At 38.1% G+C, this 25,357-nt stretch overlaps 1 protein-coding gene across 6 annotated transcripts; it reads right to left on the reverse strand.

The window, feature by feature from the left end:
* Window positions 1-10,533: 10,533 nt before the first annotated feature.
* On the reverse strand, window positions 10,534-23,936 carry LOC103436029 (branched-chain amino acid aminotransferase 2, chloroplastic-like). Of its 6 annotated transcripts, none has more exons than XM_070816448.1 (10): window positions 23,485-23,936; window positions 23,242-23,333; window positions 22,796-22,970; window positions 14,252-14,428; window positions 14,031-14,162; window positions 13,362-13,460; window positions 12,746-12,862; window positions 11,868-11,963; window positions 11,567-11,679; window positions 10,534-10,961 (listed from the first exon to the last, which is right to left on the reverse strand). In XM_070816448.1, the coding sequence occupies exons 1-10, from the start codon at window positions 23,611-23,613 to the stop codon at window positions 10,844-10,846; spliced, it is 1,248 nt and encodes a 415-aa protein (XP_070672549.1). In that variant the 5' UTR covers window positions 23,614-23,936; the 3' UTR covers window positions 10,534-10,843. The 6 variants fall into 6 exon arrangements, with proteins under 6 accessions (XP_070672549.1, XP_070672542.1, XP_070672540.1 ...); XM_070816441.1 differs by having other exon boundaries at window positions 22,796-22,973; window positions 23,485-23,866; XM_070816439.1 differs by having other exon boundaries at window positions 23,236-23,333; window positions 23,485-23,815.
* Window positions 23,937-25,357: the final 1,421 nt, after the last annotated feature.

Below are 25,357 nucleotides of genomic sequence, written 5' to 3' on the forward strand. Positions count from 1 at the left end.
AAACCACTTTGAGAAAAGTAAACAAGTACAAAATGATGGGGTAAAAACATGTGAATGATTAATCCCATTACCAAAGTAATAATCATCAGATGAAGCTTCATAACAACGAAATCAAAACTAAGGACCATAGAGAAGACAAAAGAAAAATAACAACATAAGGGCTGAGTAATTGTATTATCAAAGAATAAAAAGAATATAGCTAATTATATCGCACACCTTTAAGGTTTGGAGTGATTTTCACAATGGGCTATGAAGTTTTAATTTTCTCTTAGTAACCAAATTTCACCGGCTTCAGAGACAACGCCACATTAACTAAGCGAGTTAGGATGATAAAATAACCCATAGGGTTACTCCAATCCCCAACCCTCACATAGGTTAAGAATTAATCCAATGAAAAGATGTCTCCCACAAAACCACGTTTGGCCGAGGTGATACCTCTGCCAGGCTAGTGTGTTTTCCACCAGAGATTTTTCAGTGTACTCAGAAAACACAAGATGGTACATCACATGTCATAATATAAGTAAAGCCACTAAAAAATTTATCTTCTCTCCAATTTTATTATAACATGTGATTTACCGACTTTTGTTTTGAGTACATAAAAATATCTCTCGTTCTCCACACCACATGTGATGGACTCGCATAAAATGATGCATTGAGCCACAACCATACAACAAAGTGGATGGGCTCAGTTGGACATGCATTGCCCAAAATGGATCTCGTGAGCCCAGTTGGACCCACGTATAAGGTTAGCCTAGAGAAGTAGGATTCTCTCCTCTCTTTTTTTCCCTCCCCTTCCCTCCCCTCCTATTTAAACGGTCACGGTTAAACCATGTCAACATCTTATATTAATTTTTTTTATATATAAATAGAAAGACAAAATAGAGAATGTGAGAAGAGATGGAAGGGGATGGAAAGAGGAGGGGAGAGAATCCTATTCCTAGCCTAGAATGGTTGAATAAGGAAGCTTCGACATGATCTCCAAACCATCCATATATATGCCACAATCACCGATGTAGTTAAGAGTTAATTTTAAATGGACTCATAATTGGTGCCCTTCATCACATCTCCGCATGGTCAACAATTGTTGGCTAAATAAGTGAAATTGCGTGGGGTTCAAACTAACCACTAAGGGAGCACTACACATGCTGTGGTGATTCGTCTTCAATCCCATGTTTGACCTTATATAAAGGCATGATCATTTACATGACAATGTAACTATTTCTTAGCCAAGAAACCTATAGCTTGAGATTCATTCTTCCTACAGTTAAATCTAACTTAGGCATTAGAGAGTCTTTGGTTCACACCATACCGGTGTGATAAAGTCTTGTCTTTTCTTTCTTGGTCGTAGGGATACCATAATAATTCTACACTTGTGTGGAATTCGTTCCCGCCATAGTATCAATTTATGCATTTGGCCAGATTGATTGTTTAATCTTTATTAAATTGATAACATGATAAGCGTGAGACTCTTATATGGACCTAAAGTGTAAACCACATATGCACCACATTGATTAAAAATAGAAAAAAAACCAAAAAAACTCCTCAATGTTGTAAACAGTGGGTATGTTTGCCCATATATGTATAGTAATGTTTCACATGCTAATAGTAAATTTTGTAAGCTTTCGTTGAGGTGGCTCTATAAATAGAGCACTTCGGGTTGTTCAAAGTGTGAAAAACATCAAGAAGAGAAAAAGAAGAAATATAATACTCTCAGTATCCCTTATTTTCTAATATCTGCAATACTTTTGTCAGTGTGATATTTTGCACCACTTCGTCCTCGCTCTTAGCAAAGGTTTCCTCGCTCTTAGCAAAGGTTATTTCTCTATTTTTGCCTATTTATAACACGTTATCAGCACGACTCTCTAATCATTTTTCATTTCCTTTCACCGAAAGAAAAATAATGTCTCCTCTAAAGTTTTTACTGTTCTTCTTCTTCCTCTACCTCAATTGTTGGATATACCCTCGCGAAGAACTGTTTGCACCATGTTTACTTCTAGTTCTCAACCTAACATTTACTTATATCTTTGATTTTTTTGTTTGGTGTAACTCTTGACTACTAACCCAGTGTTTATTTATGCAATCCAAGATGGTGCGATATCATCACCCACCCTATCCTGCATATTTAAATTTACCTGCTAATAATCATCCACCCTGCTCTGCACATTTAAATTTTATCGCAATTTTAGGTGGTGTGGAATAATCACGCACCCTACTCTGCAGATTTAAATTTTATGGCAATTTTAGGTCGTGCGGTATAATCGTCCACCCTTCGCTGTATATTTAAATTTTATCGCAATTTTAGGTGGTGCAGTATAATTGTCCACCCTGCTTTGTATATTTAAATTTTATCGCAATTTTAGGTGGTGTGGAATAATCACCCACTCTGCTCTGCATATTTAAATTTTATCGCAATTTTAGGTGATGCGGTATAATCGTCCACCCTGCTCTGTATATTTAAATTTTATCGCAATTTTTAGGTGGTGCGGTATAATCGTCCACCCTGAGATGTATATTTAAATTTTCCTACTGTTTAAAGTGGTGCGGTAAAATCGTCCATCCTTTACTTGTTTCGATGAGAATGGTGCGGACCTTGTGGACCATTTCGATATTTTATGGTTTTAGTTGATGCATCTACCCAATGGTCTCATGTTTGCCTATTGTCTACTCGAAATGTAGCTTTTGCGAGACTTCTTGCTCAGATAATTAAGTTGCGAGCACAGTTCCCAGATCATCCCATTAAGTCAATTCGACTTGATAACGCTAGTGAATTTACGCCTCAAACCTTTGATGATTACTACATGACACTGGGCATTGATGTTGAACATCCTGTTCCTCATGTCCATACCCAAAATCGATTAGCAGAGGCATTTATCAAGCGGCTTCAATTAATAACCCGCACTCTGCTCATGAAAACGAAATTACCAGTCTCTGCATGGGGACATGCCATCTTACATGCAGCATCATTGTTTGATTGAGACTCATAGCCAACCACCAATACTCATCAATACAACTCGTGTTTGGACATCAGCCAAACATTTCACATTTACGAGTTTTTGGTTGTGCTGTTTATGTGCCTATTGTACTGCCACAATTAACTAAAATGGGACCTCAGCGCAGACTGGGAATTTATGTGGGTTTTGATTCACTATCTATCATTAAATATTTGGAACCTTTGATTGGTGATATGCTTACAGTTCGTTTTGCTGATTGTCATTTTGATGAGACAGTTTTCGCATCGTTAGGGGGAGAAAAGACCGTTCCAGAAGAATGGCAAGAGCTGACATGGGTTGCTCCCAACTTATCTCATTTTGATCCACGAAGCACTTAATGTGAAAATGAAGTAAAAAGGATCGTTCATCTTCAAGATATTGCTAATCAAATGCCAGATGCATTTAATGATGATTCGAAAGTGACACAGTCATATATACCAGCTGCAAACGTACCTACAAGAATTGATGTCCCTATTGGACAAAATAAAGTGGCAGCGAATTATTCATCCAGTGCACGCCTGAAGTGTGGTGGACCCCCAAGTTCAAAAGATTCAGCCCCTCGAAAGAGAAAGATGAAGGCACAGTTGAACCTAAATGATATCATTCAAGAAAAAAAATTGAATGATAAATCCACAATTCGTGATTCTGTACTTCCAGATAAAAAAAATGTTTTTGATGAGACATCTGTCCCTGAAGAGACAGAAGTACATGAAAGCAAAGAAATATCCATAAATTATGCATGTACTAATGAATTGTGGGATCGAAATGAAATAACCATCGACGACATGTTTGCATTTGCAATAGCCACTGAAATTATCTTAAGTAATGATATTAAGCCCCGCTCTATTGATGAATGCAGACAAAGACAAGATTGGCCTAAGTGGAAAGATGCAATCCAGGCAAAATTAAATTCCTTGGAAAGATGAAGTGCTTTTAGACCAGTAGTCCAAACCCCGCCTGGTGTGAAACCCTTAGGTTACAAATGGGTATTCACAAGGAAACACAACGAGAAAAACGAGATTGCAAGATATAAAGCACGACTCATTGCACAAGGTTTTTCACAAAGACCTGGAATTGATTATGAAAGGACATACTCTCCTGTAATGGACGCAATTACGTTCCGTTACTTAATAAGTTTGGTGATTTCAGAAAAAACTTGACATGCGACTTATGGATGTCATCACCGCGTATCTATAAGGATAATTAGATACAGACATATATATGAAAGTCCCAGAAAGACTTAAGTTGCCTGAAGCAACTAACAAACCACGACGTATGTTCTCAATCAAATTAAGGCGATCACTATATGGGCTGAAACAATCTGGGCAAATGTGGTATAATCATCTCAGTTAGTATTTGACTAAAGAAGGATATGCCAACAATGTCATCTGCCCTTGTGTGTTCATTAAGAAATCAAATACTGGATTTGCTATAATAGCAGTATACGTCGATGATATGAACCTAGTTGGAACCCCTGAAGAGCTCAACAAAACTGCTGAATATCTGAAAAGCAAATTTGAAATGAAAGACCTTGGGAAAACCAAATATTGTCTCGGCCTGCAGATTGAGCATTGTGTTAATAGAATTTTGGTCCATCAATTAGCTTACATTGAAAAAATATTGAAGCGATTTGGCATGGACAAGGCTTATCCACTTAGCACCCCAATGGTCATTCGTTCTTTGGACATTAAGAAAGATCCATTCCGTCCAAAAGATGATGATGAACTGGTCCTTGGTCTAGAAGTACCATATTTGAGCGCAATAGGTACTTTATTGTATTTAGTACAATGTACTAGACCAAATATAGCTTTTTCAGTTAACTTGTTAGTCAGGTACAGCTCTGCTCCAACAATTCGTCATTGGAAGGGAGTCAAAGATGTTCTACGATACCTTCGTGGGACAATAGATATGGGTCTCTTCTACTCAGACAAGCCCACAAATGAACATATTCATGTTGGATACGCAAATGCTAGTTTTCTCTCCAATCCACATAAAGCCCACTCACAAAATGGATATGTGTTCACTAATGGAGATACTGCAATTTAATGGCGATCAACGAAGCAAGCGCTAGTTGCTATATCTTCCAATCACTTGGAAATAATTGCTTTACATGAAGCAAGTCGTGAATGTTCTTGGTTAAGATCAATGATCCATCACATCCGGAATGCATGTGGTCTACCTTCAAAGACAGACACTCTAACTGTCATCCATGAAGATAATGCAGCATATGTCACCCAGATGAAGGAAGGATTCATCAAAGGTGATAAGATTAAACACATATCTCCAAGATTTTTCAGTTCACATGAGCTTCAGAAGGATAAAGTTATTGAAGTCAGACAAATCTGTTCCAATGAAAATTTAGCAGACTTGTTCACCAAATCTCTACTAAAGTGCACATTTCAGAAGTTAGTGCATGGAATCGTATTACGTCGGCTTACAAATTTGAAGAATGCAGAATCAGGGGGAGATACAATTCAGGGGGAGCATCCATGATACATGCATGTTGTACTCTTTTTCCTTCGATTATGATTTTTTCCCACTGGGTTTTTCCTATCAAGGTTTTAATGAGGCAACATAAGCATGCTTAACACCATATCAACAATCCAAGTAAATTTGTACTCTTTTTCCTTCGCTATGGTTTTTTTTTCCACTGGGTTTTTCCAAGCAAGGTTTTAACGAGGCAACTGATGTTGATATGTGGGCATCCGATGGGGAGTGTTGTAAACAGTGGGTATGTTTGCCCATATGTGTATAAATGTTTCACATGCTAATAGTAAATTTTGTAAGCTTTCGTTGAGGTGTGGCTCTATAAACAGAGCACTTCGGGTTGTTCAAAGTGTGAAAAACATCAAGAAGAGACAAGGAAGAAATATAATACTCTCAGTATCCCTCATTTTCTAATATCTGCAATATTTTTGTCAGTGTGATATTTTGCACCACTTCGTCCTCACTCTTAGCAAAGGTTATTTCTCTACTTTTGCCTATTTATAACACTCAATTAAATGAAGGATTAGATGTTCAAAGAGACAAAAGATGAAAAGTGTTCAATTTCAAAACTTAAAGGTACAATGTAATAAAAGTAGAACCTCAAGACTCATTTTAAAAACCACTGCAAACCTGAAGGGGTGCAAAATATAACTAGTCAATAAAGAATACACAACGAAATCAGGAGATAAAACTAATTGGTTGTATGATAAAAGTTAATGTAAAGGGGTGATAGATTCATCACTTCATCATCTTCTTGAGGTCAACATAAACACATACGAAATCTTTACGTGACAAATTTTCAACTTTGATGAATTAAATATGGCCTAACCTGCCTTACCTACTCCGGTAGAAATTAAAATCCATTCTCCCCAATCTTCTATTCTTTTTTTTTTTCCGTAGCTAATTTTCTTTCAAGGATTTTATCACTTCATTAAAAAAGAAAGAATACTGATCCGTATAGTCAGAAACAGAAGAACTCCAATTGGAATTCTATAAGTTGAACTGTCTACGCAAGGATTTTATCCTATCATGTAAGATTTATTCTCAACATGCCCATTCACGTATAGCGAACTATCAAGTCTAACACATTGACAACGTAAATCAGGTGACACAAATCACGTGTGCCCATTAGGCTTCACACATAGAACAACTTGCTTTGATGTCATAAAGAAAGATGAGGTTCAACTATAAAATTAATCGGCAATATAAGAGGTAGCTCAAGAACTTATAAACACATACAACTTTCCCTTATATGGAGTTAATGCCCTCAACAAAATTTTCTTAAGCACGAAAAATATTAGTTTACCTAATACATGTGTCTTATGATTTGTGTTATTTAGTTGGAAATTGTATATCGGAAAGCTTGCTTAAAATCTCAAAAATAGTACAAGAAACTTATAGCTCAAATAGTTAAGAACATCTATCTCTGCACTTAAAATTTCAGGCTTGATTTCTCCCTCTCCATTATCGTTCGTATACAAAAAAATTCAAAATAGTTCCCATGTATTTTGTGAGAATATCGACAGTGTGACACCAATTTTTTTTTCTTTTTGTTGCAGTCTACTTTCTACATACAAACATGGAAAGTAAAATAAAAATTTTCCAATAAAAAGAAAAAAACTCTGCAATCAAGGCGAAACTATCCAATAATTTCTGTAATGACGACAACGACGGACAGCGACAGATCTCGAAAAACATTGATCTGCTCAACTTTGCCTTGCTTTCCATTAAAAAGGAAGTCAGCAACGCTGTTTCTTCCTCGTCCTTTCTGGGAGGAGGAAAAGGAGGTGCAGAGGCATGGAAAAAAATGGATAAGACAAAAATGCAGGTAAACTTTACGTATATTTTAGCATTTACTTTTAAACTCAGTGGTATGATTAGGGTTTTAGCTTTTGCATGCTGTGTTAATATACCGCGGAACGGAGATTGTGTTTAGGTCTGGGGAGGCTAAAATCTTCCACACAGTGGAAACCAGAAAGCAATTTGACAAACGACAAATATAGCAGATTGCCGGAGTTGAAAAGGACATCAGTATTTGTCCAAAAACTCTCCCAAAAGGAACAAATTATGCAGAGGCCATGGTTTTGAGTAATTGAGTTGCTCATCCCCTGCAATGGGAATGATGTATGAACATCCTTTTTCATATGTTTCCCATTTTTTTTTCAATCATTGGATTCAACAAATTAAATGAAAGTTAACGGCCATAATTAAAAGGAGGGGAAAAGAAGCGGAAAAATCACTTTCTAGTAAATAATTGATCTCAACATGTTCATTTTTACTTCTCACACGTCCATTTTAATTTCCGGTCGTTGGATCAAATGAATGAAAAGATATCAATGACAAAAAATTAACAAGGGTGTGTGAATAACACTATCCAAAATAAAATGAATTTTTCCTTGAATGGTCAATGATCACAAAGAACGATCATACACTTGATCTCAACATGCCATATGGTGCTACTATCATATATAGAATAATTTTCCGTAATCTCTTATCTAACCCTAATTTTATAGATTAAGAACCATCTCATAGTGTAACATCAGCATAGCTTATGATGTCAATGACTCAAGGTAGAGCACTCAATGGGCTAGGGTGGGGATTGAAAGGGTAAGTTTCGTTTATGGCTAATTGAACAAAATTCGAACATTGCATCTGGTTTTATTTTTTTATTTTTTCCAACTTACGTTATATCTAGTGAGTTATCAAATCTACTCCCAAACATTGAGCGTGTCTTAAATTAACCAATGTCAACACAAAGAAAAGAACTAAGATCCAATTTGGAATCACGAAGACAATCATCCAAAACAATGATTTAATGGCAGTCGGTCAAAAGTTTAAGACAAAAAGTTGCAAAGAGCTCGTAACTCAAGTGATTAGAGCATTTAATTTACATCCAAAATCTTGATTTTGATTCCTCATCTCCAACATCACTAGTTAAAAAAATAAATAATAAAAAAAATAATAATAATAATTTGGTCACTATTTGAGTTGTGGCTTTATGGTCTTGGCAGAATGCTCATCAATTTATGGTATACCCATATCATAGGAAGAAAATCCATACAAATGTTATCAGACCCAAACAAAAACGATTACATACATTTACAAATAGCAGTTCAAAATGAATCATAAGGTCTCAATTTTATCATATTGCACATGAGGATGAATTTGTATCAATTTACACCTTTTGTCTATTCAAAATTTTAAGGGTAAATTACACTTTCATACCTCAGGCTTGGGATCCATTTTAACCTCATACAATAACTTTAAAACATTTCACTTTCATACCTCAAGTACTATTTTATTTCAATATAGTACATCCGTTAGATTTTCCATCCATTCATCCGTTAAATACTGATGTGGCTGCCACATTTGTGCCACGTGGCTGCCAAATGTCTGCCACGTGGCAAATAAAAATATTTTTTTAAAACCTGAATTTTCTCAAAAAAAAAACCAGATCTGCAAGAAGAAGAAGAATAGGGAGGAAGAAAGAAAAAGAAAAAAAAATTGTCCTCCCCCCCCAGCGACCCAGAAGAAGAAGAAGAAGAAGAAGAAGAAGAAGAAGAAGAAGAAGAAGACGACGACGAAGAAAAGAAAAAAAAAGTTTGTCCTCCCCCCCAACTCACCCACCCAGCGACCCAGAAGAAGAAAAGGGAGGAAGAAAAGAAAAAAAAATATTTGTCCCTAACCCCCCCTCCCCAACCCCAGCGACACAAAAGAAAAGAAGAAGAGGAGGAAGAAGAAGAAGAGGGAGGAAGAAAAGAAAAAAAAAATTGTCCCTAACCCCCCTCCCCCCCCCCCCCCACAACCCCAGCGACAAAGAAGAAGAAGAAGAGGAAGAAGAAGAAAAAGAAGAAGAAGAGGGAGGAAGAAAAGAAAAAAATTTTGTCCCAAACCCCCCCCCCCCCAACCCCAGCGACAAAGAAGAAGAGGAAGAAGAAGAACAAGAAGAAGAGGGAGGAAGAAAAGAAAAAAAAATATTTGTCCCTAACCCCACCCCCCCCCCCCCAACCCCAGCGACAAAGAAGAAGAAGAAGAGGAAGAAGAAGAAAAAGAAGAGGAAGAAGAAGAGGAAGAAGAAGAAGAAGAAGAGGGAGGAAGAAAAGAAAAAAAAAATCATCCCTAACCCCCCCCCCAACCCCAGTGACAAAGAACAAGAAAAAGAAGAGGGAGGAAGAAAAGAAAAAAAAAAAAAAATTGCCACGTGGCAAACATTTGGCAGTCACGTGGCACAAATGTGGCAGCCACGTCAGCATTTAACAGATTAATGGATGGAAAATCTAACGGATGTATTATATTGAAATAAAATAGTATTTGAGGTATGAATGTGAAATGCTTTAAAGTTGTTGTATGGAATTGTAATAGACTTCAAAACCTGAGGGACTACTATGTAATTTACCCAAATTTTAATCATCAACTAAATTAATGAGGTTTTTTTTTGTCAATGTGACACAAATGTAGCGTATACATTAGTTCATATAATCAAAGGTCTCAAGTGCACGTCATTAGTTTAATATATTATCAAACAATTAATTAGATCGAAGGCCCTAATTGATACAATTTCAATACCTGAAGTGCAATATGAGAAAATTGAATCTTCGTGGCCTATTTTGAAAATCACCCGAACTTAAATGGTGTAAATTAAATGGTGTAAAATGAAGTTAACCCTAAAATTTAGTCCACAAATCTTTAGCTCACTAATGTCAACTAGTTTAAAACTCTTTTATCAGAATCATCTAACTTTGTTGTAACCCGATCCTGATTTACACCACTGAATAAAACTTTCGGGTACAAACTTTTAAAGAAGTTGCTCTCTTGTTTCCTAACCCAAACACGCACCCCTCAGCCCCTCTCCCAACCGATGTGCCGCCAATGCCTCGCGATCAGAGGCACCATCATGGGACACCTCCACTGCAGAGGGTCGGTGCCTCAGGTGGCAGCCATGACTGGAACTAACATTCTTTTTAATTCTCAAAATTTGAAAATAAACGGACTTATAATAACTAAGGAATTTAATGAAAGATAGTAATTAAAGTCATTTCCATGTAGAAATCTAGACTTACCATAATGTGGCAGTTTATTATCTTTCGGGGCTGAATTCGCCAGCACACGATAAAAAAACACAAACATAGATATTGAGGCCAGTGATACACATGAGAAATTCTGCCGAAAGTGCCAAATACCAGTTCAAGAACCTACTATCTACAAACTTAGGGAATAAGAAAACAACAAAGCTAAACAAGATTTAAGTACCAAAATTAATGGGACCCCCCAAATTTAAAATCCTGAATCCGCCACTGCATACGATTAACGGTGGTTTGCAGCACCTTCAACAGGGTGGCTAAGTAGAGTTTTCACTTTAGTATGCTTTACCCTAGCTCAACAGTCCAATCCATCTTGTCCTCTGAAAGACCCATTTGTAATCTGGTAAGCACAGAGTAGAGCTTTTCCGACACGACTCCAAAACCACCTTCTCCATAAGAAACCCTACACAAGAAAAAGCTTACAATTATGTTTCTTTGATTGTGGTATGGATGCTCCCACATAAACCCAATCTTCTATTTTAATAAGCAGGAGTGCTACTGAGACATGTTTGGCATGGAAATTTACTTTCGCCCGAGTTTCCTATAAGTAATAGCCATATATGTATTTTAGGGCTTTTCACATACAAGCTCATGATAACATTGTACTTTAGAGAAAAGGACTTCAAACCCAATGGTTTATTTTAAAAAGCCCTACATTGTAATGGGAAAGAGGCACCAAAGAACCTTCACAACTAAGAATTGTTCAGATGAAGGAATATCTTAAAGTGTTTTTGTATAAAATTGTTGGGGTATTATTTTCTAATTTAAAATTGAACGGGCAATTTCCCCCTTACAAGAGGATGACATAATCAAAGATTACATTAATTTCTTCACCAACAAACAAGGCAAAAGAAGAAATCTCCGGTTCCCATTTTGAGGAAACATTTCAAAGTGTCACTCATTTTTACCGTTCTGTTGATGGACAGAGAAAAACTTGCTTTGCAGGCCAATAAAGAAAACGAAAAGCTGTTTTCTTTCTCTGGAACTTTTGTTAGACAGAAAACTTACTTTTTGCCAAGATACGTTATGCTGCCAACAGGTGATACAACCACAGCTGTTCCGGTGCAAAAGACTTCATCGGCATCAAGTAATTCATCCACTGCCACTTGGCGCTCCTCAACCTGCACATTATAAAATGGCATTCGGCAATTAAGTTGCTAAAGAAAATATTTAAGCTATTATTTTAGATCTATAACTAGTAGAGTATGCCTTGCACCATGTAAAAACCAAAATAAAAGGTCAATAACAAGAGAACATTAAGGAAATGTCTTCCCTTCCCCAACTCCCCAATCATATACCATATTCATACCTGGAATCCTTCGCTACGAGCAACATCAATTATACTCTTTCGAGTAATGCCAGGTAAGATTGTCCCTTTTATTGCCGGAGTAGAGATAACATTATCCTAGAAACACAATAAACATCGACAAATTAGCTTTGACCACCTTTAAACTATAACATTGTACATATATGCTTCATGAAAGTGCAAATGACATGTCAGATGCAAGGGCTTATTGTTGCAACTAACGTTAAGTTCCATGAAAAGAATGTACATGCATATGGGGTTGAAGACGACAGACCATCTCAAACTAAGAAAAATTATTAATAATTATATTAGAAGCCAGTAGGCTAATCTTGGAAAGCTCTAGGCTGCATTTAAATTTAAGAAACAATGCTGCTGTTCAAGTATTGAGGAAAATTACATTATAATTTGTTCCAGAACTTAAAGGGAGTAAAATCTCTTCTTCAATTTTATGAGACATGGCAATGCTACAGTATCTATTGTAATGCGTAACAGTATTGAGGAAAGGTTGCAATTATAAAAGTGGATTTCAGTGCTTAAGGTTATCAGACATGCCAAGTGATAACAATTGGTAAATGTTAGATGCAATTTGTGGCAGCACCAGCAATGCATTCCTGTTGTTACTATAGTATGATCTGGTGTGCAAACCAAAGTGTCTATTTGGTAAGGTTCTTAAAAGAAAAAGTGTTGGCTTGGGATCGCAGTAAATGCAGGTGGATGGTTTTATTAAGCACGCAATTTTGTGAACTCACAAACAAAATGACATCATAGCACATTGAGAAGGCAAACATCTAGGTAGCCACCAATCAATAATAATATAAAGTGTACATGATAATAAAAATAAAAATAAGACTTGCGCACCCACAAAATTCCAGTCACATTACCTTGACAACAAAAATATTGCACGAGGAAACCTCCTCCAGATATTTTTTGTGAACACAGTCGAGGTACAAAACATCAGAATAGCCTTTCGCTTTTGCGGCAGACTGTGCCTTCAAAACCTACAGATAAACCATTTAACATTTTGAAGATTAACAGGTCAGCAGCTAAATACTGCAATTTTAAGTTTAACAAAGTGAAATGATAAATACTAACAAGCACTAACTTAACTACAGGAAAATGGTTGGAATGAGCCTTTGTTTAGTCGGTGACATTGCACAAGTTAATTAATTCATTAAAGAAACAAATATATGATTTTCATTGATGGACACAAACGGAGCCTCGTATTTAAAATTTTAAAGAGAGTATAAAAGTTTAATCACTACGCAATTAATATCTATGAAACTAAGTAAAAGGGTTGCTGCTTTTAGTTCTTGACGCACTAAAGCAGTTAGAACCATATGCAGAGGGGAAATATTATGGTCACAGTTTTATGACTTTACACCAAAAAATATAGACAGAACATAGCCATAGGAAGCAGACAACTAATAATTTAAAAAGCTGAATTGGGCCAAGATTCAAGTAATTAAGAACTAGATAATAAGAGAAGCACTAGCTTACAGCGGCATAATTCCCTATAGTCTTGACCCCTCCAGTACCACCAGGAGTTGCACGATGCAATTCATGTTCGACAATCAAATTTATGGGTGCAACACCTTCCTGCCACCAGATATGCACATATAAACCACTCAATGATGGTAGAAATGCAACTAAACAAGCAAAGAATCCGAGAACAAAAAGATAACAATAGGGTAAAACCAAATTCAAATAAGTGACCTATTTACAATAAGACAAGGGAATACCAGACAAGAACATTGAAGCTAAAAGTAATGAAATAATCCACACCCAATGGACAAAGGAAAGAAACGTTGCTCTATAATGAATTAAATCATACATTTATGTACCAAACACTTAGATAAAAACTTAAAATGTAACGTGCACTTTTCATGATTATGACTCACTAAAAAGATTTCAAAATGCCCATACCAATCGTGACTCAATCATGTTGAACAATCAATGGGCAATATTGAGTTTGGTGATAGCATCCAACAATGCATTAAATCGAAATAAATCATTAGTTAGTGAATTACACAAGACTGCATTAGTATAAAATAAAATGCCAATATTAAACTTGGTATAGCAAAAACAATTAGAAGAAAATTCCGGAAAACCAAGGGCAGTGACATGGTATTTTACACTTCATAGCAATATGCGAGTACGACAACAAACCTTAAAATAGTTTCCAACGGGTGAAACATAAATAAGAAATGTGTACTCCGGAGCAGGTGCAAGACCAAGAACAGCACCACTTCCCATTAGCAATGGCCTGATATATAGGGAACCTTTGCCTGGAGGGGGAACCTGAAACAAGAGATTGACAACTCATTAACAACATTACACATGCTAACATTCAAAATAAAAAATTCTTACTACATGTGTGTTTTTATTACCCAGCGTCTATTTGCTAAAACAGTAGCCTTTACAGCTTCAACAAACTGTTTGACAGTTGGTGATGGCATACACATCCGCTCTGCACCCAACCTCATCCGCAATGCATTTTCCTCAGGACGAAACAAGAGTATAGTACCATCTTCTTTCCTGTAGGCTTTCAAACCTTCAAACAATCCCTAAGGAGATGAACAAGAGAAATATTAAAGTATGATTAGTCAATATTCAAGTACTTGGATTACTTAATTAAAATATTTTATTTCCCAAACTTTTCTTTCAGTTTAACCTCATCATGAGGCGATAACGAATCTCTCACCTCCTTGACTTATCCTCCATATATGAAACCAATCACTTGAATGCCCTACTTAGTTACAAACCCAGTTACAAACCCGCACTACAAGCCTTAGCATGTTCATAACTATTCTTTAAGATTTAGACATGATACCTTAAGATTCAGACTCGTATATATCTCAAACTCCAAACTAATTAACAGAACAACATCTACCTGGTGCAGAATATGATACTTATTCAAAGTGTGTTATATATCACAATAGCTATATTTAATTGACTTTAAAAGCTCATCCAACACTATATGCAAATGGTCAAAAATAACAAACAGGAAAATTCACACCATAAGCCCAATTGAAACAACGATTTTTCCCAACATCAAAACAGAACAGAATAAGAAAATTTATCATACAATAATTATAAGGTTCAATGGTGTCTGGTAAAAGACATGGCACAATTCAAACAGTGAACCAATGATTTTCCTAAAATGCACTTATTTAGGGCTTAAACTCCGCCTGTGTAAGTTTATCTTACATTGCCAGTCCCAAGCCCGGGTAAAGGAGGAGGGGGAGGGCGTCAGGTAGTCGACAGCCGGCACTCCTCGGTTACGTCGAATCCTTATGAAAATGAATCCAGAACGAAATCGCGCTAAAACTAGGGCATCACCCGTAAGTGGTGCGCTGTGTGGCCCGAGCACAGTGATAAGTGAGCAAGGGTCGCTGTATCTCCATCGGCACCCGGATGCAGTGTTAAATGAGCAAGGGGGCCATAGAAACTTCTTTTCGAACGACTCCACTCAAAATTGTTTGGGAGCATATGCTCCTATCAACTTTACACAGGACACACAAAAGAAGTACTTTGATCCTATTGGACGGGGGAGGGTGAAGAAGTTAGGACAGAAGGGTAGAGTTCAAGCGAGTAGAATACGTTTAGGAACGTGGAATATAGGAACCTTAACGGGAAAATCTATGGAAGTAGTGAAAGTTATGGTGAGGAGAAGGATAAATATTATGTGCCTACAAGAAACTAAGTGGGTTGGTCTTAAGGCAAAGGATCTAGAAAACTTAGGGTTTAAACTTTGGTATTCGGGCACAAATAGAACGAGAAACGGTGTTGGCATCATCGTGGACAAGACCTTGACACAAGTTGTTGTAGATGTCAAGAGGGTAGGAGATAGAATCATGGCAATCAAGATTGTAATAGGACAAGAACTCATCAATGTGATTAGTGCGTACGCACCTCAAGTAGGGTTGGATGCAAGTTCGAAGGAGAAATTTTGGGAAGACCTTGGAGACTTGGTGCAAGGAATTGCCCGGACGGAGAAGTTATTTATAGGAGGAGATTTAAATGGACACGTGGGCAGGGAGACAGGCAACTATGGAGGTTTTCATGGTGGCCATGGTTTTGGGGAGAGAAACGAGGATGGGGAAGCTATCTTGGATTTTGCAATGGCATATGATCTCTTCTTAGCCAACAGCTTCTTTAAGAAGAGAGAAGAACATGTGATCACCTACAAGAGTGGGTCGTAAAAAACACAAATAGATTTTCTTCTAATGAGGAAAGGGGATCGTATAACTTGTAAGGATTGCAAAGTTATACCGGGAGAGAGCTTGGCTAATTAACATCGCTTGTTGGTGATGGATGTACATATCAAAAGAGTGAGAAAAAAGAACAAGACTTGGAAGTGCCCAAGAACTAGATGGTGGAATCTAAAAGGAGAAAAACAAGCCATTTTCAAAGAGAAAGTAATCACCCAGTGTGGGTGGGATAAAGAGGGGGAAGCTAGCTAAATGTGGGATTCCATGGCTAGTTGTATCCGAAAAGTAGCAAAAGAGGTATTAGGGGAGTCCAAGGGCTTGGCTCCACACCAAAAGGAATCTTGGTGGTGGAATGAGAAGGTAAAAACAAAGGTGAAGGCTAAGAAGGAATGTTGTAAAGCTTTATACAAGGACAGGACCGATGAAAATGGTGAAAGGTATAGAAGAGCGAAGCAAGAGGCGAAGAAAGCTGTGAGAGAAGCTAAGTTAGCGGCTTATGACGATATGTATAAGCGACTAGATACCAAAGAAGGAGAGTTGGATATCTATAAACTAGCTAGAGCAAGGGAAAAGAAAACAAGGGACCTAAACCAAGTGAGGTGCATCAAGGATGAGGATGAAAAGGTTCTTGCTACAGAGAACGGGGTCAAAGACAGATGGAGAGGTTATTTTCATAATCTTTTCAATGAAGGACATGAAAGGAGTACTTCTTTAGGGGAGTTGAGTAACTCAGAAGAGTGTAGACACTACTCATTTTATCGTCGAATCAGGAAGGAAGAAGTGGTTATAGCTTTGAAGAAGATGAAGCATAGAAAAGCAGTGGGCCCAGACGATATACCGATCGAAGTGTGGAAAGTCTTGGGAGAGACAGGTATAGCATGGCTCACTGACCTTTTCAATAGGATTCTGAAAACGAAGAAGATGCCAAATGAGTGGCGAAAGAGCACTTTGGTGCCTATCTACAAGAATAAGGGCGACGTACAAAATTGCATGAACTATAGGGGTATTAAGCTAATGAGTCATACAATGAAGCTCTAGGAGAGAGTCATTGAGCATAGATTGAGGCAAGAGACATGGGTTTTGGACAACCAATTCGGGTTCATGCCAGGGCGCTCAACCATGGAGGCAATCTATCTTTTACGAAGATTGATGGAAAGATATAGAGATGGGAAAAAGGATTTACACATAGTCTTTATAGATTTGGAAAAAGCGTATGATAGGGTCCCAAGAGACATTCTTTTGAGGATTTTAGAGAAGAAAGGAGTACGAGTAGCATATATCCAAGCTATAAAGGATATGTATGAAGGAGCAAAGACTGCCGTAAGAACTCATGAAGGACAAACCGAAAGCTTCCCCATAACTGTAGGATTACATCAAGGCTCATCCTTAAGTCCTTACCTTTTTGCGTTGGTAATGGATGAGTTAACAGGACATATTTAAGATGATATTTCTTGGTGTATGCTTTTCGCAGACGATATAGTGTTGATAGATGAAACTCAGGAAGGGGTAAATGCGAAACTTAACCTTTAGAGAAAGTGTTGGAATCTAAAGGTCTTCGCCTAAGCCGATCAAAGACAGAATATATGGAGTGCAAGTTCAGTGCAAATGGAGGCCAAAATGAGTTAGGGGTGAGGATCGAAGACCAGGAAATACCAAAGAGCGATCGTTTTCGCTACTTAGGATCTATCTTGCAAAAGAACGGAGAATTAAATGGAGATCTCAACCATAGAATACAAGCTGGATGGATGAAGTGGAAGAGTGCATCCGGCGTGTTGTGTGACCGCCGTATGCCACTGAAGCTCAAGGGAAAATTTTATAGGACGGCAATAAGGCCAACGATGTTGTATGACACATAATGTTGGGTGGTGAAGCATCAACACGTACACAAAATGGGTGTAGCGGAGATGAGGATGCTTCGTTGGATGTGTGGGCACACGAGAAAGGATAAGATTAGGAATGAAGATATCTAAGGTAAAGTAGGAGTAGCCGAAATTGTGGGAAAGCTGAGAGAAAATCGGTTACGGTGGTTTGGACATGTGCAAAAAAGGCCTACTGACGCTCCGGTTAGAAGATGCGACTACTGGACAGAGGTTTAGGGCCGAAGGGGTAGAGGAAGACCTAGGAAAACTTTGGAAGAGACTCTAAGAAAAGACTTAGAGTATTTGGATCTAACGGAGGATATGACACAGGACCGAGCACAATGGCGTTCTAAGATTCATATAGCCGACCCCACTCAGTGAAGAAGGCTTTGGTGTATTTAACACAATACGTTGAAATGAAGCAAAACTTATTTATTGATATCTCCGATAAGTTACAAATATGTACATATACATGAGTCAAAATAAACAAACAAGCGGGAGCCTTCACAAAGATTGCTTAGGAGAAGTCTCAGCAGTCGGTAGAGCTCCAGAAAGAGAAGGCACCGGAGGGGGATCATTCAAAGCCTCAATACTGGACAGAACCCTAGAAGGAGGAGGCATCGGAGGTTGATCATTTGGAACTTCATTACGCGGTACAGCCCCAGAAGACGAAGGCAATAAATGCCTTTGGAACAAACCCACAAACCGTTAATGATCAAGTAAAAGCTGACCATCAAATTCCTTCATCTGGTCAAGCTTCCTCTTTATGTTCGTAGCATAATCACGTGTGAGCCGGTGCAACTATTTATTCTCATGCTTGAGCCCTCTAATCTCCTGTTTGAGACTCATCACTTTAGCCGCCAATGATTCAACTTGGCGGGTTCGAGCAAATAGACGCTGGGTCATATTAGACACAGAATCTGCACACTGAACACTCAGAGCCAGAGAATCCTTAACAGCCAACTCATCAGACCGTTTGGAAAGTAGTTTGTTATCTTTGGAAGTGAGAAGGTTCCTGGCCACCATCGCAGCGATCATATCATTCTTCATCACGGAATCCCCAACGGTAAGAGGACCAGTAGGGGATCAGAAGGATGGGCGCCATATGTTGTCTGGAAAAGGCGTGGCTGCCTCTTCAACAAGGTTCAAGTCAAAACGACGGTCAGAAGGATCAGACATTTTCAAATGTGTTGAAGAGATAAGAGGTCGGACAAATCAAGATCTTAGAAGTGCAAGAAGGGAGCTTCTACTGGTGAAGATTCAAGTGTGCTTTGGAACTTAATGCCAGCCTCTATAAAAATCTGCACTAGACGGAGCTTCAGAAATCGAAGAGGCGCCTACCCAGAAATCAAAGAGGCGTTTGTTTCTCAAAAGCTGGGCTGCTCAGAGACCACGAGGATCGATCTCAAAAATCGAAGAGGCGTTTGCTTTCTCAAAAGCTAGGCTGCTCAAAGACCACGAAGGCTGATCTCAGAAATCGAAGAGGCGATTGCTTTATCAAAAGCTGGGCTGCTCAGAGACCACGAGGGCCGATCTCGGAAATCGAAGAGGCACCTGCTTTTTTCAGCCTTGTCAGCACCTGTCACATGCACACTCAGCTTTGCTGAAATTACGGGCATTCTGTTGAAGATTTCTGGTGAAGTAGAAAGCACGTGAATCTTACTATTCATTCATCCACTTTCCATATGCACCATCAGCTCATGGGTACCACAGATAACTTTGCCAAAGATCTCTGACAAAGTTTAGACACGTGAAGCTTGCAGCTCCGACTACTTCGCTATGACCAAGAAGGGTAAAAGAATAGCAAAGAAACAACACTAACAAAGTGTAGACACATAAATTTTGAAAGTCTAACTACCATATTCTTACCCACAAGGGTAAAGGAACAGCACCACTACTGGATAATTGGAAAGTCACTGTGTGTCAACCTCTGTGCTCCGTGGCAAGGTAGACTAGCAAACATGCCCAACCTTTACTCACATTCGAGAAAACACTCCCAACAAGATTGCTTGCTCCAAAATTGAAGAGGCACCATCTCCGAATCTCGAGAGGCAGACTCCCAACATGATTACTTTCTCAAAAATCGAAGAGACACCGCTCTCCGAATCTCGAGAGCCAGACTCCCAGCAGGATTGCTCTCTCAAAAATCGAAGAGGTACCGTTCTCCGAATCTCTAGAATCAGATCCCCGACAGGATTGCTTGTTCGAAAATCGAAGAGGCACCGCTTTCTCAACTTTGAGAGCCAGATTTCCTTGGATAAAGCTTGTCTGTAATCTTCACACGCAACATCAGCTTTCCAGATACCACAGACCACTTTTTCAAAGTGCTCTGACACACGTGAAGCTGGCAGCTCCCACTACCGTGCTATGACCAAGCAGGGTAAAGGAATAGCACTACTACTTGTTGTTAGGGAGACTCCTATATATGTCGACCTCCATCCTCAACGAACAGGCAGACCTGCAAAAATGCTCAACCATTCCTCATATCTGAGAGGTCACTCCCAACGAAACCTCTCGAAATACTCAGCTTTCTTTCCCCCCGATAATACCTCTGCAAACAAGCTACACCAGAGCAAGAATATCTCATATCATCAGGGTTAAAAGCAAGAATATCCCATATCATGCTTTTTCACTGTCTTTTCCCTTTGGCCTTGTTCTTACCTCCAAGACAAAGAGAAAGAGAGCAATCAGTCAGCACTTGAAATTAAGCTTCCAGTCAGGAACTGACTGCCTGGAACCACTTACCTGATTACTTACATTGCATTGCTCTCGAGTACTCATCTTCAACATCTTATACTTCCAGAGAAGATACCACATCTGCCTGAGGAACAGATAGGGAAAGTAACGATACAAGGAAGCATGTGGAGACAAGCGTAACAGAACACGTGCCGATACATCCACTACTTTGTCAACAGCAAAAGTATCCCATATCAGCAGGGTCGAACGTACTCTAGATTTGATGGACTTGTTTTGACCCTCAAATTCTTCAGTCGGCCTTATACTCTGGAGGAAACCAGAAAACCCTCCAGCCCAGTTCAAGAATAAGCCTGTGGAAAGTTACTTCTTCAAAAGCAAAAGTATCTCATATCATCTATTCTCCTTTTCTTCTCTTTATCTTTCATGCTGCCTGCAAGATAGGGAGAATGAGAACAATCAGCCAGAACTCGAAATCAAACTTCTGATCTGGGACTGATTGCTTGGAGCTCTGATTGCTTACCTTGTCTGTCACCTCTTTCAGTAGATCCCCTAGCTCGGCGACTTGGGGGACTCCTACTACATGGTTTGTATCGCGCTTGACCAAGCCTGAAACTACAAGTAAGCTTCAAGTGAAATTGATACATTACCTTGTGCATCTCCACCAGTTAAAGATACCACCCCTGGATGGAGGAAGAGTACTTCCAGAAAAGATGCCACATCTACATATGAGACAGATAAGGCAAGTGAAGATGATACCACACTTCGGTACTTAGAAGTTTCGTGATTACGAGATCATTCTCCCACAATATTTCCTAATGTCATTTGTACTAAATCATTCACTTGTACTCACTAAAGGAGAGCTTGAACCTATGTACTTGTGTAAACCCTTCACAATTAATGAGAACTCCTCTACTCTGTGGACGTAGCCAACCTGGTGAACCATGTACATCTTATGTTTGCTTTCCTGTCTCTATCCATTTACATACTTATCCACACTAATGACCAGAGCAATCTAGCGAAGATCACAAACTTAATACTTTATGTTGTACCAAAGTCTTCACTGATTTTGTGCATCAACAATCCTTAAGTCCTTACCCTTTTGCGTTGGTAATGGATGAGTTAACATGACATATTCAAGATGATATTCCTTGGTGTATGCTTTTCGCAAACAATATAGTGTTGATAGATGAAACTCAGGAAGGGGTAAATGCGAAGCTTAACCTTTGGAGAGAAGTGTTGGAATCTAAAAGTCTTCGCCTAAGCCGATCAAAGACAGAATATATGGAGTGCAAGTTCAGTGCAAATGGAGGCCAAAATGAGTTAGGGGTGAGGATCGGAGATCAGGAAATACCAAAGAGCGACCGTTTTCGCTACCTAGGATCTATCTTGCAAAAGAACGGAGAATTAGATGGAGATCTCAACCATAGAATACAAGCTGGATGGACGAAGTGGAAGAGTGCATCCGGCATGTTGTGTGACCGTCGTAGGCCACTGAAGCTCAAGGGAAAATTTTATAGGACGGCAATAAGGCCGGCGATGCTGTATGGCACAGAATGTTGGGCGGTGAAGCATCAATACGTACACAAAATGGGTTTGGACAGGTGCAAAGAAGGCCTACTGACGTTCCGGTTCGAAGATGTGACTACGGGATAGAGGTTCAAGGCCGAAGGGGTAGAGGAAGACCTAGGAAAACTTTGGAAGAGACCCTAAGAAAACACTTAGAGTACTTGGATCTAACGGAGGACTTGACACAAAACCGAGCGCAATGGCGTTCTAGGATTCATATAGCCGACCCCACTTAGTGGGAAAAGGCTTTGTTGTTGTTGTTGTTGTTGCACTTATTTAGGGCTTAGGTTTTAGGGTTTAACTATCGAACTTTGAGCTAACATCCAAATAAGAGAGTGAAACTCTACAACACAAATCGTACAAGGAAATTCTATCATATATGCTCCAAATCAGAAGATGAAAAAAAATTGTTTAGACGTCACACACAGAACTCATATAATAGTAGGCATGTCAGTGGACTAGGCATCCAATTAGTATAAACTCCAATACTCCCATTATAGTTTTGGGCTTGTAAGTTACTCCTAAAGTAAGAATACGGAAATACAAAACTTTATATTGAATAAAGTAACATTAGGGTGCAAAGTTTGAAATATTGAACCTGCCCATAATTCAAGACTCCGGCTGAGGGGCTCAATTCGATGTTCCCAAAACTTTGTAATTCACCTTTGGGAAAGTTTCCACCTTGAGCACATTTCATGACGTACATGTAGTCGGTAGAAAGAAACGCAAAGCCAAGGTTGTCCCAATCGATGTCCGCTAGTTCACTTGTTTCACTGCTGAGCCCAACAATAACATGTAAACATAGAAATCAAATCACATAAACCAGAAAAAAAACAAATTGGACAACGAAATCAAAACTAAGTAAAACAGAACAAGTTAACTAAATCAAATCCGAAAGCAGGGATTAACCAATGTAACGAATGATAAAAACAACATAATCAAAGCAAACGATGTGTTAATAATCAATCAAATTCACCATTCCACAACAATACCAATAAATATTTAAAAGCAACCCAAATGGAAAGGAAGAGAATTTACACGAACCTATCGGACAATGTGGTATATCCGCCAATGGGAGAGGCGGCGGCTGCGGCGGCGGCGGCTCCATGAGAAGTCAAAGGAAGCTGCTTTTGAAGCTGCAAAACAAAATAGTGAGCAAAACCCCATTCGTAAATCAAATCAAAATTAAATTAAAAAAATATGTACATATATGTGTGTATGTATGTGTATATATATATATATATATATATGTATATATGAGAGATTAATGTGGAGGATGGAGGGTACCTTTAAGGAGAGAGGAAAGGAATGGGAAGTGAAGGAGAAGGGGCGGAGGGGAAGAGAGGAAGAAGGGTTGCGGGAGGGGTAAAGAAGGTAATTTGGCTGAAGACCTCCAAGGACGGCGCTGCTCTCCATCTCTCTCTAACCTCTAAAACTCTCTAAATTTCTCTCTCTCTCTCTCTCTCTCTCTCTCAATACAACACAAACCCTTTCTCTCTATCTCTCTCTCTCTCTTTGTTTTTGTCTCTCTCTCTCTCTCCCCCCCCCCCCCCCTCCTTTTTTCCGTCTCTGTCGTTGTGAATATACTAGGAGAGAGAGAGCCAGGGAGGCTGCTTGCGTTCCGAGTCAGATTGTTAGGCAACTGAAATAACTATCTTTTCATTTCCACATATAGACCGATTCAATGGAGAAAGCTATATTTCCTTGACCAAAAAAATAGGAAATAAAAAGGCTATGCTATAGTGCTACTTGCTCTTACGGAATTTAGAGGTGATTGATTTTCACATTTTTTATTTTATTTCTTGTACGTCTAAATTTATTTCTGATTATTTGATTGAATAAAGTAAAGAAAAAATGTATATGAATAAGTAGAGTGCGTGTGTTTATATTGTTCTTCTTTATTGTAAATGAGATGATTTGAATTCAACTATTATGAATGTTTAGTTATATAACATTATCAGAATAGATACGTGATGTAGCTTACTTCAAATTACCCAATATGGTTGTACTGAAAAAAATGATTAACCAATTTAAGTAGAATGGAAGTTTTGACAACAACTAAAACAAAGTAAAATTGGAATGTGTTGATGTTGTTTTTTTTTTTTTTTTTTTTTGGTCGAATGGAATATGCAGATGTGATTCATCTATTCTATTAAGAGAAGAGGGCTTGTCAACTTTTGCCTTTTTTTTCCAATCTTGCCCTCACTTTTTAATACACAATGTTGAGGTAAAATAGTAATTTTGTATCTTTTGACAAAATAACAATCATATCCTCATTTTTCCTATTTTACTCTCATTTTTTATACACAATATTTACATAAAAAGGGTAAAAATGGTAATTATGTAATATTAAGAAAAATATGCCCTTATTAAGAGATCTCATCATCATTGTCTTATACTCTTTTTTTGAAAAAATGACAATCATATACTTATTTTTTCAATTTTACCCTCACTTTTGATACACAATATTTACATAAGGAGGACAACACAATAATTATGTAATATTAAAAGAAATTGTGCACATACACAAAGTGTGTGCTCTCTGCTATTAAACATTAGAAAAAGACTCGCCCATTGTAAACTAAACACCCAAAAATAGAAAACAAGAAACCAAAACAAAATATTTTTTAAAAAGAGTTTGGAAAATAATAATCAACACACCCTTGTTAAGCCTCTCACGCACTCTTATTTAATCATATTTGTTGTTTTTGTTCAATTTATTCAATATGAATGACAAAAATTTTAAAAAAAATGTGTGAAGAGATAAAAAGAATATGTGAAAATCATGTACCTAACTCGTGTAGAAGTGTTTTTAATATGGTTGAAAATATTTTTGGTAAAAATAATTTACTATTGCTTCTCTATGCGATCGGGCAAGGTTGGCCTTGAGGTTAGTCCATGTAGGCGCCCGCCTAGGATCCCCTTTTAGAGGGTCCCAAAAATTTTATATATCCTGTAAATAACATATAAATACAGAAAAAGTAAGAAATATCATCATTCATTTGTTGGTGTAGAGGAAATGTTCCGCTTCCTTTTTCGTTAGAGTGTTGAGTTCAAAACATGGAGTTGCCTTTTTAGTCACTAGTTTTTTATTATGTTTCAAATTTACTCTCAATTCATCTGTCCAAATGCATATGAAATTATAAAACTCAAGTCCCTT

The sequence above is a fragment of the Malus domestica genome, chromosome 02 (genome assembly GCF_042453785.1).
Source record: "Malus domestica chromosome 02, GDT2T_hap1".
In the NCBI taxonomy this organism is placed as follows: domain Eukaryota; kingdom Viridiplantae; phylum Streptophyta; class Magnoliopsida; order Rosales; family Rosaceae; genus Malus; species Malus domestica.

What these genes read in the sequence shown, in the direction of transcription:
- LOC103436029 (XM_070816439.1), bottom strand. Translation starts at nt 23,613, where the DNA reads ATGGAGAGCAGCGCCGTCCTTGGAGGTCTTCAGCCAAATTACCTTCTT. An exon ending in CCTTTCCTCTCTCCTTAAAG is followed by an intron (nt 23,334 to 23,484) that starts GTACCCTCCATC and finishes TTTGTTTTGCAG; the next exon opens with CTTCAAAAGCAGCTTCCTTT. An exon ending in GAGTCTTGAATTATGGGCAG is followed by an intron (nt 14,429 to 22,795) that starts GTTCAATATTTC and finishes TCATCTCCTTAG; the next exon opens with GGATTGTTTGAAGGTTTGAA.